This window comes from Blennius ocellaris, assembly GCF_963422515.1.
Source record: "Blennius ocellaris genome assembly, chromosome: 15".
NCBI classification, from domain to species: Eukaryota; Metazoa; Chordata; class Actinopteri; order Blenniiformes; family Blenniidae; genus Blennius; species Blennius ocellaris.
In genome coordinates this window covers 17261598-17279701 of record NC_137664.1, presented here as the reverse complement: position 1 = coordinate 17279701, position 18104 = coordinate 17261598, and the positions used below count along the sequence as shown (strand labels likewise).

At 41.1% G+C, this 18104-nt stretch overlaps 1 protein-coding gene across 1 annotated transcript in view; it reads right to left on the bottom strand.

The window, feature by feature from the left end:
* LOC308140576 (putative cytochrome P450 120) overlaps positions 1 to 8071 on the bottom strand; it is a gene marked incomplete at its 5' end in the record, with an annotated part of 30241 nt that extends 22170 nt beyond the window's left edge. The window contains 8 exons of the mRNA XM_080510412.1: positions 2142 to 2252; positions 3284 to 3428; positions 4111 to 4234; positions 4551 to 4690; positions 6019 to 6054; positions 6277 to 6361; positions 6564 to 6641; positions 7882 to 8071. Of these exons, the coding sequence (XP_080366538.1) occupies positions 2142 to 2252; positions 3284 to 3428; positions 4111 to 4234; positions 4551 to 4690; positions 6019 to 6054; positions 6277 to 6361; positions 6564 to 6641; positions 7882 to 8071 (909 nt within the window). The remainder of the gene's footprint in view (positions 1 to 2141; positions 2253 to 3283; positions 3429 to 4110; positions 4235 to 4550; positions 4691 to 6018; positions 6055 to 6276; positions 6362 to 6563; positions 6642 to 7881) is intronic.
* Positions 8072 to 18104: the final 10033 nt, after the last annotated feature.

The following is an 18104-nucleotide window of genomic DNA, read 5'->3' as shown; positions in this document are numbered from 1 at the left end:
TCATCAGACCTAAGTTCACTGAAAGGAACGTTGCTGTGGGGGATGTGGTTTGGCTTTGTGACCAGAATGCTCTGCGAGGCCAGTTCAGGCTTGGAAGAGTTGTCACAGTGGCCTCGGACTCAAAGGGTGTTGTAAGAGATGCCGAAGTCCGTGTCGCACCTGGCCAATGTGTTCCAGTGCAGCAACAAAGGTCAACACCCCCTGACCAAAAGGGGAGTTCTATTTGTGTTGTGCTGCGAAGAGATGTCAGGCGGCTCGTCGTCCTTCTGCCTATAGAGGAGCAGTGACTCCTTTCAATAAAAATAAGTTCGCCTCGAAGTTCTGCAACCTGCCTGTATGAATACAGGAAGGTTGAGTGGGAGGTGTTGCGTCGAGTGACGTTAAGCCAGCCCACATCTGGCCCCGTGGTCAGCCCACAGTGCGCACCAGGTGTTAATTTAAGGTGGAAGCAGCTTCCGGGTAGAAAGTGATCAGCTGTTGGGAGCGTGAAGAGCGGAAAAACAAAGTTGACTGCCGCGATCAAGGGATCGAACTGGTGAGCTGCACGGAGGATCACTCACCAAATAAGACTGGAGACGACTGCCGGTAAGAAGCCGATACCCTGGCTTTCCACACGGACATTTGGTGCCGACGCTGGATGTTGCGTTCGTGGGCGCTCAGAAATATGAACTTTTTAACCAACGCGCTCGTTTCACTTTAGGTGTGGACAGTGGCTGATCCAGCCTAAATGTTATTTATCTCACCGCGGTGTTGTTGTTGTTTGGGTTGTAAAGAGCTGCTACATCAATGTGTATATACAATATGTGTAATCTATTGTTAAAGAAAATGAATTATTGTGATGAATTGCACTTGAGCCGCTGAAATGCACTTTAAAGAATGTCTTGTATATTTATATTACTTCAAATCTCATAATTATATTTTATACTGCTTAATGAATTAAATATCATGATTATTTGGGTTAAATGATTAATTGAGAAATTGGTGATAACTTGACTGAAATAGTTTATTTTAAAGTAAATGTATTTAATATATTGGGTACTTGTTGAATTTACTATAGTTGTTATGCCATATTTCTGAAATATTGTTGATTGAAGTGTTTATTGTATTTTGTATAGTTACACTGGTGTTTGCTTGTTTAAGGTTTTTCACCTGCACAAATAAATGAGGAAAAGAAATTAAAAGCCTCATCATTTGGGAGTGAATCCCAGCAGAAAACCTCCAGGAGTGTGAGAGGCGTGCACAAACAACGCCAGGACTTAACACTCATCATGTGCGGTTTTCAGTGCCTGTGTTATTCTGCCTAATGATGTCTCATGTGTTGTGTTCCCTTGAAAACACACACACGCACACGCACGCACTGCTCGAACACCGAGTACAGCTAAGTACAAGCTAATTAGTAAACAAGCCGCTTGAGTAGCTTCTCTAATCGATGTAGATTAAAACTGGTCTTGCTTTAACCCTCCTCCTTAAAATAAAACTATACGAGGACAAATTGAAAAGAGAGATGAATCGGCTCTTCGGAGACGCTCAAGACAAACTGAACCTTGTGTGTTTGTCCAGTCGGGTTCATGTCCAGACGGTAGAAAGGAGCACACACTGTCATTAGAAATCCGTTTTTTGAAACAAACACACAGCAGAGATGAACCTGACTCTTAATTAGTCATCTGTCGCCATCTAGAGGCCAACACGATATCAATCAGAAAGCAACTACGAGCTCAACGCCACAAAACAAGTCACAGCATACAACACTTGATAAACACTTTGTAAAACTGTTCATTTCTATAGACTGTATTAAAAAAGTGCATCAATAAAATTTAACATATTTTGTGCCACAAATGAGCATAAAAAATGAGAAACCACAGTATTACAACAACAAGATGTTATTCCTGGATTGTTCGCACGCGTCAACTCTAAACTTATAATGTTAAGGATACTTGAAGTGACATCTGAAACCCCACTGGAGACAAAAACAGCATTCAGGATCATTTATTGTGAATGTCTGTTTGTCTGCTTGGGTCTCTTAATAACAGAATGTCAGAAGAGTTCACCCTTCGTGTAAATCTATGAAATGACTCATGTTGGGGGCGATAGCGCTGCAATCAAAGTGAAATGTTGCATGGAGGCCGGGTGAGCGATCGTACCTGTTCAGCTATCCTGCGTCCACCAATAAACGGCGGCCACAACCTCTGCACCTCCAGCAGGACTCTGTGCAGGTAACCGGGGTCTTCCGTGGCTTGACGACGAGTTTCCACCTGGACGTGAAGAGAAAAGTTGCTTCTTAAAAAACAAACAACAGACAGAGTTGGGTTTTTTTTTGTTCAATAAATCATAAAAAACTAAAGCCAAAAATTATGTATCATGAATTGATCTGCAGGCCAGGCAAATTGATTCCTGCAGCACCATTCAGACACCAGGGGATTCTCAGTGCTTCACAGAGGAATATATTAAAACAAGGCAATTAGGCACAAAAAGAAGAAGAATTAATAAATCAAAAGCTTTATTAAGATGAAGACAATGAAAAAGTAAAATCTATTGTTTATATTAAAGCTTGAGCTGATAATAGTGTTTCAAATTCTGATTTAAAAGAAGTGCATGAACATTCAGTCAGAAATCATTTAATTCTTGAAATATTTTCCAGATGGTCGTGAGAGATGATTTGGAGTCCATAATTACCTCGTGATTTCTGCCTTGATTTTTTCTTTTCTCGACTGACATTGAGTCATGATGACATTTACTCAGCAGGTATAAGGGGCTGTGGTCATTCAGTCATTCATCTTAGTAATTCTTCTCCAGTACTTGTTAACTCATAAATCCTGAGGGAATTTTATTTTAATATAAGTGTATCTTAATAATTGCTAAAAATAGAACAATTCCTTATTTTACAGTAATCTATTAATTTCAATTGAGGGAAAAATACAGTTGAATGTAAATCTCTCTTCAAGTTAGTAAAACAGTAAAGTTGGGCCAAAACTTGTTGGGGGGAAAAAAAAAAAAAAAAGAAGAAATACCAGATTAATTCAGGGGGAAAAAGATGACACTTCTCATTTATCATAAATAAATCTTAAAATCAGCACTAAAAAGTGCATCGATCATTCAAAAACAAACCGAGTTTTACTAATTTGATTCCATCCAAAGTTTTGCGCTTTAACTTGCAAACTGGGTTTAAAACTTCTTAATCAGCTTTCCTTCCTCTTTATCTTACAATCGCATCGAATTACTGTCACATTCATCCGCTCGCACGCGGGATCTCTTAGTCGTCAGCTCTTCTCCCGCACTGGTGTACCTGTTGGTCCCCGCTGAGTGCCAGCGTGAAGGAGGTGAGCAGCGACGCCAGCGCTTTGGGGATGAGAGCGGAGATGAACAGCAGGAGGTGCTGGGCGGCACAGCTGGAGTCGGGCAGAGGCAGAGAGCCCAGAGAGCCCACGAACCTGGACGGAGAGACCCGCGTGTGAGGTGCGACAGATGATTAAAAGCAGGCAGACAAACAAAACAAAGCACCGGCACAGATCAGAAGCCTCCGATGGGCTTTGATTTTGTAGAAGAAATTTTTTTTTTAAAGAGCTTCGTGCATGAGAATGACACGCCAAGGACGGATGTTGTTTTCAGGGAGGATTTGTGCGTCTGTAAATCACTCACACTGGCTTCAATACCGCAAACAACACAGTTTCACTGTGGAAGTAAATATTGTTTATGAAATTGTAAATCCATCTGTGAGAATGAGACAAAAGGATGGAGCGATGATGGATGAGAGGTCATTGATGACGGCTGTGCGGCCTAAAACTGTTCGGACGCTCGGGGCGACTTTCACCATCGATTTCAAGAGAAAATGCGAAACTTGGGTGTCCGTTTACACGACAACGGCGCTCGGAGTGGTTTGGGCCTAAATGTCACTGCGAGTATCAAAACATAGAGGGTGAAAACAACAAAACTTTATGGATTTTTTTTTTTTTTTTTTTTTTTGGTGGAAACGATGAAACGCACATTTTGAACCAGTATCCTTATTTAACAGCCATTCAGTTTGCTCTTGATGGGAGTGTGTGTGTGCGTGGTGGTGGTGGTGTGTGTGTGTGTGTGTGTGTGTGTGTGTGTGGTGGTGGTGTGTGGTCTCACCCCTCCTTGTCGTTCTGCAATTTGTCTTTGATGATGTCCATCAGTTTGTCCCGGGCCTCCAGAGCCGTGGATAAACCCGATGACCACAGAGGAACCTTCACGTTGACCGGTGCAGAGATCAGACCTATACACACACACACACACACACACACACACACACACACACACACACACACACACACACACACACACACACACACACACACACACACACACACACACACACACACACACACACACACACACACACACACACACACACACACACACACACACACACTAATGTTTTTGAAGAGGAAGTGGTTGATTTGGCAACAAAGGTTACTCAAGTCTGTGAAGATGCTCACCGTGGTTACAAGCACTACAATAGTTGATAAGAGTGCAAAAAAAAAAAAAAGTGCCTGGAGTGTTTTCAGTGAGTTGTGCGAGCTCAGACGTACCGTGCCAGTGTTGGGTGCAGAGCTGCATGATTTCCTGGAAGAGTTCGGGCTGGTCTTCCGCTCGCACGTTCAAAAAGAGGCCCAAGACCAGCTCCGTTCCCAGAAGCTTAAAGAGAGAGTACACACACTCTGGCTTCCCTCTGCACACACATATAGACACAGACACTTTAAATCTACGACACCAAGACACCACCAAAGGCTTTTATTGTCTGGTACAAAATAGAGTGAGATGTCAAAAGAAATACTTCTCCTATAGCTGTTGCATTTTTAAAACTTGCTCACAACAAGATAGTGATCTTTCATGGCAGTATCACAGTATCTCAGCCCAGTCTCATTGTTCAGTCGGTGACTTTCAAAAAAAAAAACTTGGTCAAATAAAATGATGCATTTTTTGGCGAAACCCTGCAAGAGTATCGAAACACTAAGAATCCACCGGCCCGTGTTTATTCTACAAACAGACTGTTTGGACTTTTAACTTTGTGGCTTCACAAATACCAAACTTCCTCGCTCAGCAGTTTATTGATTGAACTTTCAAGCAGAGGGAAGTTCTGAATGCGATAAGGCTGAGAAAAACTCTGTGGTGTGTGTTTACCCATGAGGAACCGTTCAATCAGGTGATTGATTGATAAGGTTCTTGCATTTTAAAGACATAACGCTTGTTTTGTTTTTTGTTTTTTTTAATAAAACCATTACAAAAGCTTGAAGCCACATTTTGTAAAATGTACAGAATGATAGTCTGTGCACGAGGAGGCAGTATGGAGTCATAGTTGAACTTGTTTTATTTATTTTGGGATTTTTTTGGCAGTGGTGTTTTGTTTTGTTTTTTAACATTTTAGAATAAAAAAAAAAATCTTACTCTGGCTTATGGTTTATAGAGATGGAATGTGTTCTTAAAAACACAGTCGACATCTTTATTGGATATTAAGAATACGAATCACACAGTGGAAAGTTGCAAAACAATCTTTAAAACAAGTGATCTCAATGAATGACAAGGGATCCGGCAATAATAATGATGTCAAGAAAGATGAAACGATTCATAAAAGAGCTGCTGTTTTCATGTTATTTAAGAGAAAAACATTCAGAAATTTAACAAATTTAGACTTTTGTCAATTAATTCCATAAACATTTTTCTAACTTCGGTGCTCATATTTGATCTTAAATATCTAAAACTGACTTTTCCAGATGATTTTCTGAATTTATTTGGTTTTACCATCAGACATTCACTCTCATTAAAAACCAAAATTGTGTAACTCCAATCAATCTTTCATCATGTGTTTTTAACAATGTGTGTTTTAATCACTTGTTCATGTGATGCGGTGGACTTTGCATGAGCTCTCAACTGTTCTACTTTCCATGTCAACAAATAAAACAAAAGAGGGGAAAGTCACAATAGTTGTATAAATATAAACTAATGCATGCGAACAGGACCAGAAATACTGGTTGCTTTGAGGTTGATGATCACTGTTACCTGATGGAGAGATTCTTCAGGCTGCGTTCACACACTCTGGAGGGAGAAACATGAGCAGTTTAGTAGAAGGTCTCTATTTCTGTAACACGGATTCATTCTGACGCACGACAAGTGTCAAAACCACATTGCAATGTAATTGCTTACATTTCAGGAACAGGAAGTAACGACTTCTGGTTCAACGTTACTGTTCACAACATACCGACATAAACGTCACTCAAAATACCACGAATAACTTTATAATAGCTTTAACTTCCTTACCTGGTGATATAATCACTTGATGATTGCAAACATTGTCCTGTGAACAGGTTGTGGAGGGAAAGACGGAGAAGACAGGCCTCCTCGCCTACAACACACACGTTGAGGACTCGTGTCATGTGCAGTATTTAATTATGGGAGTATACAGTCAATAAAAAGTGTGGTGGTTGGAGCATGTGAAATATGGCACTGAGAGGACGTAAGGCCTGAGAAACACTGCGAGTACAGATAATACTTGTACGACTCGGCATCTGTGATTCGGTTGTACGTTTGTGTGTGTGTGTGTTTACCATTCGTGGTAACAACGGTGTCACCGTACACGTTGGTCATCAGATCGGTTGGATCCTTCAGAAATACACCGGACTTCTCTGAAAGACACCACAGAACATTATGACACTTGGAAACGTGTGTGTTCACAATCAAACGCGGCACCGTTTGACGTTTCACATTAATCCATTTCACACGTCGTTTAATACCACGATTCGTCCTGCTCAGCGATGCTCCTCCAGTTCTCCGTCTCTGTGTGTTAGACCTGTTCGACTGCTCAGGGTGTAACCATCTTTTATAGCATTCAGCTCCTCAAAAACCTTATACAGGTAATATTTGCTGCAAATGACCACATACAACATCAATTTGGCCCACAAAGCTTCCAATTAGAGCAATTTTGTTATATATGGCCATGTGGCTTTCCATCAATGTAATTACACATTTACCAATTGCATCTCATATTCCAGTTCTTTATTTACCCAGAGGCAAAAACTATCAGGTTACTATTTCAGGTTTACGTTGACAACCGCAACCATGACACTCCAAACATAACACCAAAACAGACCCATTTAAAGGCCCAATCCGCTTACAGAGTGTAAACAATGAAATTACCGGTAAAATAGGAACTTTGACAAAAGAAAATGTCCACAAATTTGAACTGAAACCCAAATGAAAACAAAGGAGTAGACTTTTATTGTCAGCCGTTTTGCTATTAATTCCCTGGTTTGTGACCCCTGAAGAAACAAACCTGGTCTCGGCACCGTTGACGCGACCTGGTTTTCAAGTATAAAGGTAAAACTTTCTTTGCGTTTTTGGTTGTCAGTTGGCATGACAACGGTCCTCGGTCTGACAACAGAAATGTCACACTGAAGAGCAATCAGTAGGAAATTTTAAAAACAAACTGATGAAATGACTGTAAGACATCATGGATGCTACAGCGACTCAATACTGCCACCTAAAGGACGGATGTGGTTTTAATCAAACTTTGCATGCTTCACCTTTAAGGCAAATGTGGGGGAAAAAGAGACTTTATTCATGTCACTGTCCAGCTGCATCACGAGTTTCTCCCATGAGAGATCACACTAATCCTAAGTGGATTCCCCCCCCCCCCCCCCCCCCCCTCATATAGAGAACTTCGTTTTTTTTCTTTTATTCTTTTTCCCCGAAATTAAAGTGATGAAGTACCAAACTCAAACGAATTCAACTTGCTGATTTAAACTGATTCAATGAAAACATCTGATTCGTTAGTTTGTATAAATGTGAGATAACGAAGCCTCCTCGCGCAGCGGCACGATCACACAAACACTCACGCACGCGCCGTCTCGTCCGGACTTTACGTACCACTCAGCAGCTCCCGCATCCCCAGCACGGAGCACACCAGTACCGTGGGTCTGTTGAGCAGCCGGCTGTGGAACACCCTGCCGCCGTGTTTGTCGGCCCTCTGCCGGCAGAAGCTCACCGGGTCCCGGTAGAATTCCAGGGTTTTGTCCCCGAGCACCGACACACCTGCATTTCCCGGTAGTTTAGACATTCAGGACGGCGGCGGGCGACTCAGCTCTCTATACACCTGATCCAGGTGCCGTAGAGGCTTTTCACTAAAACTACAAGCGGCTGAGAAGTTCAGGACAAGTCCCTCCAGGTGTCTACTGTCTGCACCTGGTAATCTGTTTAATCCGAGCCGGTTTGAGCGTCTCAGATTACCACCATCTCATTGTTGGCGCTGCCTTTTCTGAGGGAACGTGAAGTAAGCACAGCGGAGCGTGAGGCGTTCATTGCAGCTCGTAATCCAGCTCTCCTGCTGATACAGGGAAGTGTGCAGGACAACCTGCTCCACAGGCTTCCAAGTAATTTCAAGTATTGCGCACACATTTTTTTTAAAGTTCCAATACTGTATCTAACTCGAGGTTTGCATTTCCCCAGAGAAAAATGCTGATCTTTGATCTTGGAGGCTCCATGGCGTCTCCAGTGCTGAGATCAAATTGTGTGAATGCCTTCAGCATTCACACAATAATAGAAACAACACTTGTATAACTATTACAGATAACGGGACCCACCAATAAACTCAAATATTGCATTACAAAGATGCTGGATATAAATCAACCTGCATATGCGGCATGTTTTTCAGAGCGCAAAATGTAAATCAAATTCCATCCATCCATCTTCGACACTGCCTCATCGAGTTCGGAGTCGTGGAGAGCTAAAGGCGGTCCCAGCTGACCATGGGCGAGGGCAGAATATACGTGCAAACTCCACAAAGAGCCTGGCCAGTATTTGAATCCACGATGAGATGACAGAGCGAACCACTGCTTCACCTGCAAATCAAACTGCACCACGGAATTACAACAAAGCACTCATTACTTACATTAGATCAGTACAAGTGAGTGCAAATATATAGGTTAATGAAATTGATTGGGTTGACCAATACAGAAAGTGGGAAATGGATGTATTAGAGACACACACGAGAGTAATGTGTGTGCGCGTGTTTCTTTCAAACATATATGCAAATAAAAGCCAAAGTACAAGAGTAAAGTCCTAGAGAAGTAACCCTACAAACTGCACTAAAAATGTATATATTTTCACAACTTTCACATTTAATCATGCACTAGGGTTCTCTACCTGTTTCCCTGTATTGATATCATGCACTTTCTATGAAGATTACATGAAATATTCATTATTGTAAACATTGTGTAGTCCTGTGCAACACCCGCTCCCACTACATCCCCTGTGGTGCACAGGAAGAAGAATAGAAAGCAAGAACAGCTGTCGACTTTGTAAAAGTAGACTTTATGACACAGTCGCAATGTTGGATTACATTGCACATGTGCGTCGAGGCAAACACCTTATGAGCATTTATAACAATGAGATATTTCTAGCACTTGTCCATCTTTCTTACAATTGTTGGTATTGAGAGGAAATTAGAAAAAGTAATTAGCTAGTAAAAGTATTATAGTAAAATTAATAATTGCATTAAAGCACAAATATAGCTGAACATTTAGGTGAAATTCAATCAAATACAGTTGTTATTTATTACACTATAAGTGCAAGTTGTCAGCTTCATGTAAAAACGTAAAGTCGCTGGCACAAAATACAGTGAGATGTCCAAAAACATTTCCTATAGCTTTTACATTATGCTTGTTTTTTACAAATTCACCCTGACAGCATGGCTTCGAGGCTTAGTTTGACAGCAACCCAACAAGGTAGTTATCTTTCATGGCAGCATCACTGACATCCGAACTCTCTTCTCTCCATATTGTGTTGTAACTATGGTGGCCACAGTAAATAATAGTTTAAAGTTTTATCAGGACCGTAAACTGTTTTTATGAAGTTTACAGAAGTGGACACAACGTATCTGTGGCCCCACTTCATGATCTCACCTGACATATTTGTGTTAGATACCTGTGTTCTAATTCAACTGAGACAACACTACAAAGCACGTGCAAAGTGCAAAGTGCATCTGCAATTCCTAATAACCTGCACACAGTCTGGGGATATTGCATTAAATAACCGCGCGGTGGCAGCATTCTCTCTCTCTCTCTCTCTCTCTCTCTCTCTCTCTCTCTCTCTCTCTCTCTCTCTCTCTCTCTCTCTCTCTCTCTCTCTCTCTCTCTCTCTCTCTCTCTCTCTCTCTCTCACACACCGCGGCTCGTGCAGCGGGGACCCTCTGTGTGCGTGGGGCACGCTGCGGCGGGTCTGTGTGCGGGTCTTCAGTTGGAATAGGAGAATAAGGAGGAGGTCACCTGCGCGTGCTGGACGGAGGAGGCGAGGAGCCCGACACCGGTGAGACAAAATGTCAAAGTTTCATAGATAATAATAATTAAGAAAAGAAAGACATAAAAAAAAAAAAAGACTTGTCGTTACATTAATTTAAAAAAAAAATCTATCCAGAATTATTGTAAGTTGGTCATCATTACCACAAAAAGATGAATACAATTTTTTTTTAAGGATTTTCTTTCTTCTTTTTCACTATATCTTATTGTTGCATCTTCTACCTCTCAGTGTTGATTTTTTTAAAATGGCACAACTTATCTAAGTAGAGGAATCCCTTGAAATCATCTTTTGTTTTATTATTTGTTAATTTAACCCAAATTAATTTTTAATCAACATGCTAAAATGGCATTGAAACCAACAAATAAATCCATTTGAGCTTTATTTGCCTTGTAAGACACTTGATGCATTTAATTTGTATAGTATTAGCTAATAATTACCTTTTCCTGTGCCTTACTTGTTTTTTACGGTTGCGTTTCCTTGAAATGTGTTTGATTATAATAGAAGATGAGAAGCTAAGATGCTGGAAACCAGTGCTGAGACTGTTGTTGAACTTCCTATGCTGCAGTGTTGTCTTGTTTTATGACTTGTCCTCTATTATTTGAGCTGAGGTGTGTCACCCAGACTTTACAGGTGGGCAAACACACAGTACATTTGTATTAGTGTATCAAGTCAGTGGGAAAAGTGAAAGGAAAAGGAGATGAGGAAACGAGTCCAGGAAAATCTGACCTGGTATTAAGAATGCTGCAACATCCTTAGTAAGATTAATGAGATTTACACACCAGGCTTCCAAAAAAGGAGGCATGAAAAGTTGTTTTATGTGTTTAAAATGTCAAATGATGTTTTATTATCTCACTAGTGCAACTTCTTCTTTGTTACTGTATTCACTATTTAGTTTAAGAACATGACACACATATTTGAGTTTTTTACAGACGTTTTTAAGCAAATGCACTTCTGTGGGACAGGCTGCTGCTGCTGCTGGATGCTTTTTAACCAATTAAGCTTGTAATTGGCTGCAAACAGTGTAGCAGAACTGTAGATAATCATTAGAATAGAGTCAAAGAGCTGCTGTTAGGCCTGGTAAATGTGGCTGCTCACTTGTGAGCATTCTTGTGTGAGAGAAAGAGATAAGCAGAGATGAAGAAGAGCAAGACGAAGAACTGTTTTTATTGGAGCTTAATAATCTAAGCAGTTGTAAAACAAGAGTGAAATTGAACTTTTCAGCAAGGTGCCGAGTGGACACTAAGGGCACTTTCAGAAACCTATCTAAATTTAACTTCTCTTAAATATAAGCTCCTCAGAGCTAAAACATTACAGATTATCCATTCGTCCATTTTTAAACTGCATCATGTAATTTAGGGTCGTGGGAACCAATCCCAGCTGAGTCCTGGTGAAGCTAATCAGATTATTTGCTGGAATAATTGATAAAGACCTTGATTCTTTGGATTGAACACTTTATAATTAACATGAAGTTGTTGAGGAATGTCTGCGTTCAGTCCATCGAAGCATTATCTCTTGGTGTAAAAGTTCCTGTACTGTAGAAAAGAAATTCTAAAAGATCTTTGTAGGTATTAGATCTCATTGCGAATGTGAATAAAAACACGAAATGGCTAGAAAAATGCAGATAATCTATATTAAGCAAATCTAACTTTCTGAAATGTTGTGATCTCACAAAGTGTCAAGTTCAGTTGGCACAGAAGTTTGGGGTCACAAAACACAATAATAAAACGTCTGGTCAATGCTAGTCCCTTAAACTAACTCCCAGTCCCCGCCCCTTTCCCCTCATCAACCAATCACTGCAAAGCACAGATGGCAGAAGACAGATTGATTGACTTGTTGAACAATTGTGGCATTAAACTTTGATTCCCTGTTTATCTGAGCCAGATAGCGCTCACATTATTGAGCCAGAAAACAGGAATTAAGTGACTGAAACATTAAATACGAAGAAGTGGATTGTGAGTTTATTTACCGACTCTGCCAGTACAGACAATGAGGTCACTCTGGATCCAGCTCGGGAAAGTAAGTCAGTTTATTTTAGTATATACTGGTTGTTTCCGCCTCTCTCCACTTTCTAAATCGTTGACTTGAAAACGGGCACAAGTGTCCACATGTGACATATTTCTGCCCTCAGTGTGTCTCAACATGCAGACGGTGGCGCTGGTACATCGTTATGGACGACAGGTCCAAAGAAATTATGCAAATCGTTTGGGTCTGCCTCACCCACAAGGGCATCAATCAGGAAAAGCGGTCATTAATGTCAGCGTACAGTATGGGCTCAGGAAATGGGAGTCCGACTGATGTTTGATTGTGCATATTTATGCGTTTCCTGTAATAATTGGACTGAAAGTCTGTTGCACATGCTCACATAGGCACTAAAAAAATGTAAAAATCACATAATTCTGACTATATGGGGTTTCTCACTGCTTCTGGACAGCTGATTTTACAAAAGGATTTATTTGTTTTCTAATAATTCATTATATGTTAGCCTATTTTGATGGACACAGAATAAAGAGAGGTTGTTGGTCTATAGCGGCCAAGTGTTGTGTTGTGTTCTTAAGAAATGTGTTTAAAATATCACTATTTTCTTTGAAAAAAAAAATCCTCCTGCGGTCCACTTTTGGTCCATGGGCCTTATGTTTGGCACAACCCGACTTCGATTAATAAAAAAAACAAAAAAACACCTGATTGTTGTGATGATTCAAGGCATTTTTAAATTTGGGAATTCCCATGCCTGTAGAGTGTGTTGCAAGTATGATTGTTATGATCGGTGATAGTTTAAAGTTTCATGAGGACAGCATGCTGCTTTTTGGAAGTTTACGCAAGTGGACGCGAATGGCACTGTAGTCCCACTTCATGATCTCACCTGACATATTTTCTATTTAAGTGCTTGAATGAAACGCAATCGAAGTATCCGACTCTGCTCTGAATCCCCGCCAAGCAAGATTGAGTGTAGCGCAGACGTCCAAAACGAACAGTCCATATAGAATTAAATCGCCTGGCACAAGCTGCAGTCGTCACATGCCGACATGAGGCGTACTCATCCGGCCGTCGGTTGACTCCAGGCTCGGGAGAAAAAATGGCTTTCATGACTTCTCAGCTAACTTTGTCCAATCCGGCATTGGGCTTGCCAACATCTTTTGGCTCGTCCACTTGCACAAAACATTTTTACAAGGAGCAAGCACTGTGTAATCCTTAAACACACAGTGCTGATCCAAGTCGGCATCAAAAAAAAAAGTGGAGCTGCTTGATCCTCATCGCTCATTTCCCAGGAAGACATAGTCCCAGTTGCGCAACTTCTGCCAGCATCTGGAAAGAAGATGAATAATTTTTTTTTTTTTTTTATAAAAAGTGGAAACAGTCACAGTGATTTACGGTTAATAGATGATTTATTGCATGAAATTTTGAATCTGGATGTAATTCTAATCCAATTTAGATTATCTTTGAAGTAAATAAGCGTGCGGGAGATGAAATCTCAAGGGAGGGATATTTCCAGTGCTGGGAAGACTCCGATCAGACCCGTTCTAAGGTGGAAGCGCCTGTAAATTCATCAGAGAGGTGAAAAGTTTACAGGAGGAGCATCACCTCTTGCTGATTCTTCATTTCAACTACAGAAAAAGTGATTCTGGGGATCAGTTCGGTTCATTTCCAGTCCCGGCCATCACCTGCTGCGCCGGCCTTATTAGCCACTCCCCACAGACATGTAAGAGACAGATGCTAATTTTAGGCCATCTGTACCAACCGCAACTCATTAGCCTGATTCCCAGCACGAACCAGGACTCACTGTCAGTGTCACCTCACCCACATCCGTCAATACCTTCTGCGTCTTGGCTGTTGGGATAAGGGATCTTGTCAGATGGGTTGATTCAACGCAGAAAGAACCTGACGCAAAATCAACCGGCTTCCTGCGTTCAGCGCAGGGCGAGGTTTTTATTCACTGACTAATGCTGTTGACACACTCTGAAGCACACCTGCCATCGTTCGAGTACCTCGCCGTGTCCACTTGGTCTGAAGGTTCAGGTGAACAACATTGTAACTCCCAACTCAGTGAGTGTGTGTGTGGGCGTGATAATCATTATTCATTGTGCCTCGATTCTTCTTTATCATGAATTCTTCAAAACATGGAAGGTACAACATATAGAGCTAAATATTTAATGCATCCGATTCAGGAAGCAGGGTAATTATGCATTTTGATTGTTTATGATTTCATATTATAAATGTAATTATTGTATATGGGAGAAGGAGTAATATATGCATGTGTATCTACTTATGTTTGGATGTGTATATTCATGATTGCATGTGCGTCAATAGGTGTGTACAGATAGATAGATGTGTAAATCAATTATAGAAATCCACAGAATTTAGTTTGAATTGCGATCATTTATAAAGTATAAATGACTTCTAGTCAGTTCAATGGTCTTCATCAGACTTTATTCATTAAAAAAACAAAAAACAACTCCCTTTAAAGTCTTAAAGCCTTGATATATCCTTTAATTACACAATGGGGGTGAACTTCAAAAGGAACTCCAAGAGAGTTAAGACTCGAGGTCAAAATTAGGCATTTCTTAATTAAGCAGAGAGGAACCATGGTCATTCTAAAAAGTTCTCCTCAAATGATCCCGAAGTCGCGATTCAATCATGCATTCTGTTGCTGTCTGTCTTTTTTGCCGTCAACTTTTTTGGGGCCATCATTTCCCGGCGGAGTTTGTGTCGATGGAAATATTGACTCCATCTCACTGTCACGATGAGAAAGTGGAAAACTGATCAGCCCAAAGTAAATCCATGGGGGGGGTCAGGCCCCTTGGTAGATGCTTTATTTCCCCGTCCTGCCCGCTGTCTTTCATAGTTGTCCACAGAAGGCTGTGTGTGTGTGTGTGTGTGTGTGGGTGTGTGTGTGTGTTCGTGCCTGCATTGCTTGCCCCAGTCTTTAGTCATTCTCTTCCTTTTGCCCCCTGAGCTGGCACCCTCACTGTGACTCGCACGCTCAATTACCCGCTCACAACCCATTACCCTCACCCACACTGCTCCATCCTCACTAGACGCTCAGAGTCGCTCCAGCTCGCTCCGATCATGCGTGCTGCGAGCTAGTGTGTGATTTAGTGCATCCCTGTGAGCATGTGGATCAGTCCCCGGCACCTCTCCACAACGGGTGAAGATTGGGGGTAATTAAGGGTATTTAAATATTCAACAATTGTATGAATGTGTGTGCATGTGTGTGTGTGTGCTTCCTCAAGAATGAACCTTCTCTGATAAAGTACACAAAGTGTTAGGAAAGCATGTGCTCGCTGCCAAATGATGTATTCAAACTCGTGCTGCTTTCCATCTCCCTGAAGGCTTCGACATCCGTTTTTCTGAGAAGTTTTCATGTTCATATCCCAAAGCTAATATGAGGTAGCTGCAAGGATCCTGAAGATTGTTTTCAGTAAGGCGACGTCGGGTGAACATGTGATTTGCAGTGTTGAGTATTGTTATAATATGATTTGTGATAGAGAAGAACACTCAAACAGATCATGTTACTGTCTTTGTGCTTTCAGATTTGTTGTTCTGATTAAGGCCACATTTACACGACGAGGTTTTCACGTGAAAATTGAGAACTCACATACGACTAGTCCGTATACTTGACATCATTAGTGTTTACAGCGTGTTCTTCTCTTTGTGCATTTGAGTGGGATTTCATTACAAAAAACAAACAACATGAAATCTACATCGTTTTCAGCGTTTCTGCCTGATGTTTTCAAAACGTTGCTGTAAATACGTGCAACTTTTCTGAAACAAAAAACACACAAGCGATGCGTTTTCACTCGAAACGTGTAAACGGGGTCTATCAGTGCTCTTTCTCTTTAAACTCATTTACACCAGCTGCGATTGAGCAGAGTTTTCTCTAGAAGCTGAACACTTCATTGACTTTGTCGTTATGGCCAATCCTCGGCCAAATCCTTTGGACACCCGATAGGAAATCATGCTGTTAATCCTTTTTTGCACTTTATCTTTTTAACGAAACACAATTTTTGTGAAACATTTACAATTAATCCCACTTTTTCTTCCATATTAAAAATGGTATCATTTTGAATTTGCTGAGAATGAATGTGGAGGAAACATTTATAGTGATATAGCCGATCTTTCATAATACATCTATTGCAGGTGTTGATATCACAATAATGACAAATTTGTGATAAAAAAACAAAAAACTGACCACTGTCCTTACAGAAACGTACAAATTTGACCTCATCCCACCTTGGCCAAGGTTACACAGCGTTTCAAAACCAAATGTATCATTTTAGTATTTTGATCTCAGAAAAGTTTCAGGTTTACACGAGAACGTTGACGTTTATTTACACGGAAACAGCAGAAGTCTGAAAACGATAGAGTTAGCATGTGGGGCCACTAGTGGGCGCTGATGGTTGTTTTTGTAATGAAACCACACAATCACACACAACACACGAATGTAGAGAACACCTACGCTATAAATGTGAACAATGGGAGCACACTGACATTTGTAAGGACAAAGTTGGATTGTTATTATGAGTGACTCAACTATAAAACTACCAAGTCTCAGGAGAGTATGCACTGGGAGTCATGACACACCAGAGGCAAACATTGTTTTTAATTGTCCATCAACTCTCACGCGTGCAGAAGAACTATTTACGCCAGCCGTTGTGTGCATGTGCAGTAGCAGCGTTTAAAGAGCCGTTCCACCATTGTGACGATGTTTCCCCCCCCCGAAGGTCGGTTCCTCAGAATTTGGATAAGGAGTCCTCTGTGTTGTGCCGCTCTATCCGAATTCTCCTTGACTCCATTTTTAATTAACTTTCCACATCATCCTCGAGTCCAGTGAATTCCTTCCAGCTCCTCTGCAGAATTTCTCAAAATGTTCGCAAAAACAATGTTTTAATGTTTTTTTTTTTACACGTACAAGTCATTCTATCTTACCAATGACTCATAGCTATAGTTCTGCCCGTTTGTATGATGTTATGTGAGGGATTAGTTTAATTAGCCTTGAAAGAGATCACACAAGAACAGCATGTTATAGGAAACTGGCTTTTCCTGAAATGATCTTATCCCAAATCAGGAACTCGGAGCGCTGAAGCAACATGAAAAGCTTCCTGATGCGAATTAATTATTAGGTCCTGCTAGAGTTACCGTCCTCTATTCAAATGATATGCCTCATATACAGAATAATTGACCGAATGTGATCTAATCCGTGTCTTTAAGTTCCTCGCTAACATTTGGCAGTGGTTGGAAGTAATGAGTTAATTCTCCGAAGACTCTGTCCGACAGGAATCACCGCGGCTATTCCAGGCCGATGGCCCAGTTGTCCTCAGAAAGTTCAACATATGCTACTGCCACTGTGGAAATGTCCGATTTTTCTGCACCTTGACATCCTTCCCTGGATCAATTATTGCCCTGAGCGCTGCGAGAGGGTCCGTCTGTTTCCCACGTCGAGAAGTGCCAGGTGATTTGAGTGACTGAAGCGGTAGTTGGTGAAAGTAGCTTTGGACGGATGAAGACTGCAGTGGGAGAACAAGGTCACGCTTTCCAGGAAACGCAACATCGCATTACAAGTTAGTTTTAGCCTGAAATAAAACCATTTGTTTTGGCGCTGACAACTTACCAACCAGAAATTGATTTGGCAAAAGTTACGTACTTTGTTGACACTCTTTATCCTTCGTAATTGTGTCGTTCGGAGTGAAGGAGGACTTCACACCTTCTTCTTCTCTGTTCCTTTTTATACATTTGATTTGCCAAGTAGACCAGTGGAATGATGTGATTCAATTGACACTAGTAGAAGAACTTGAAATTGG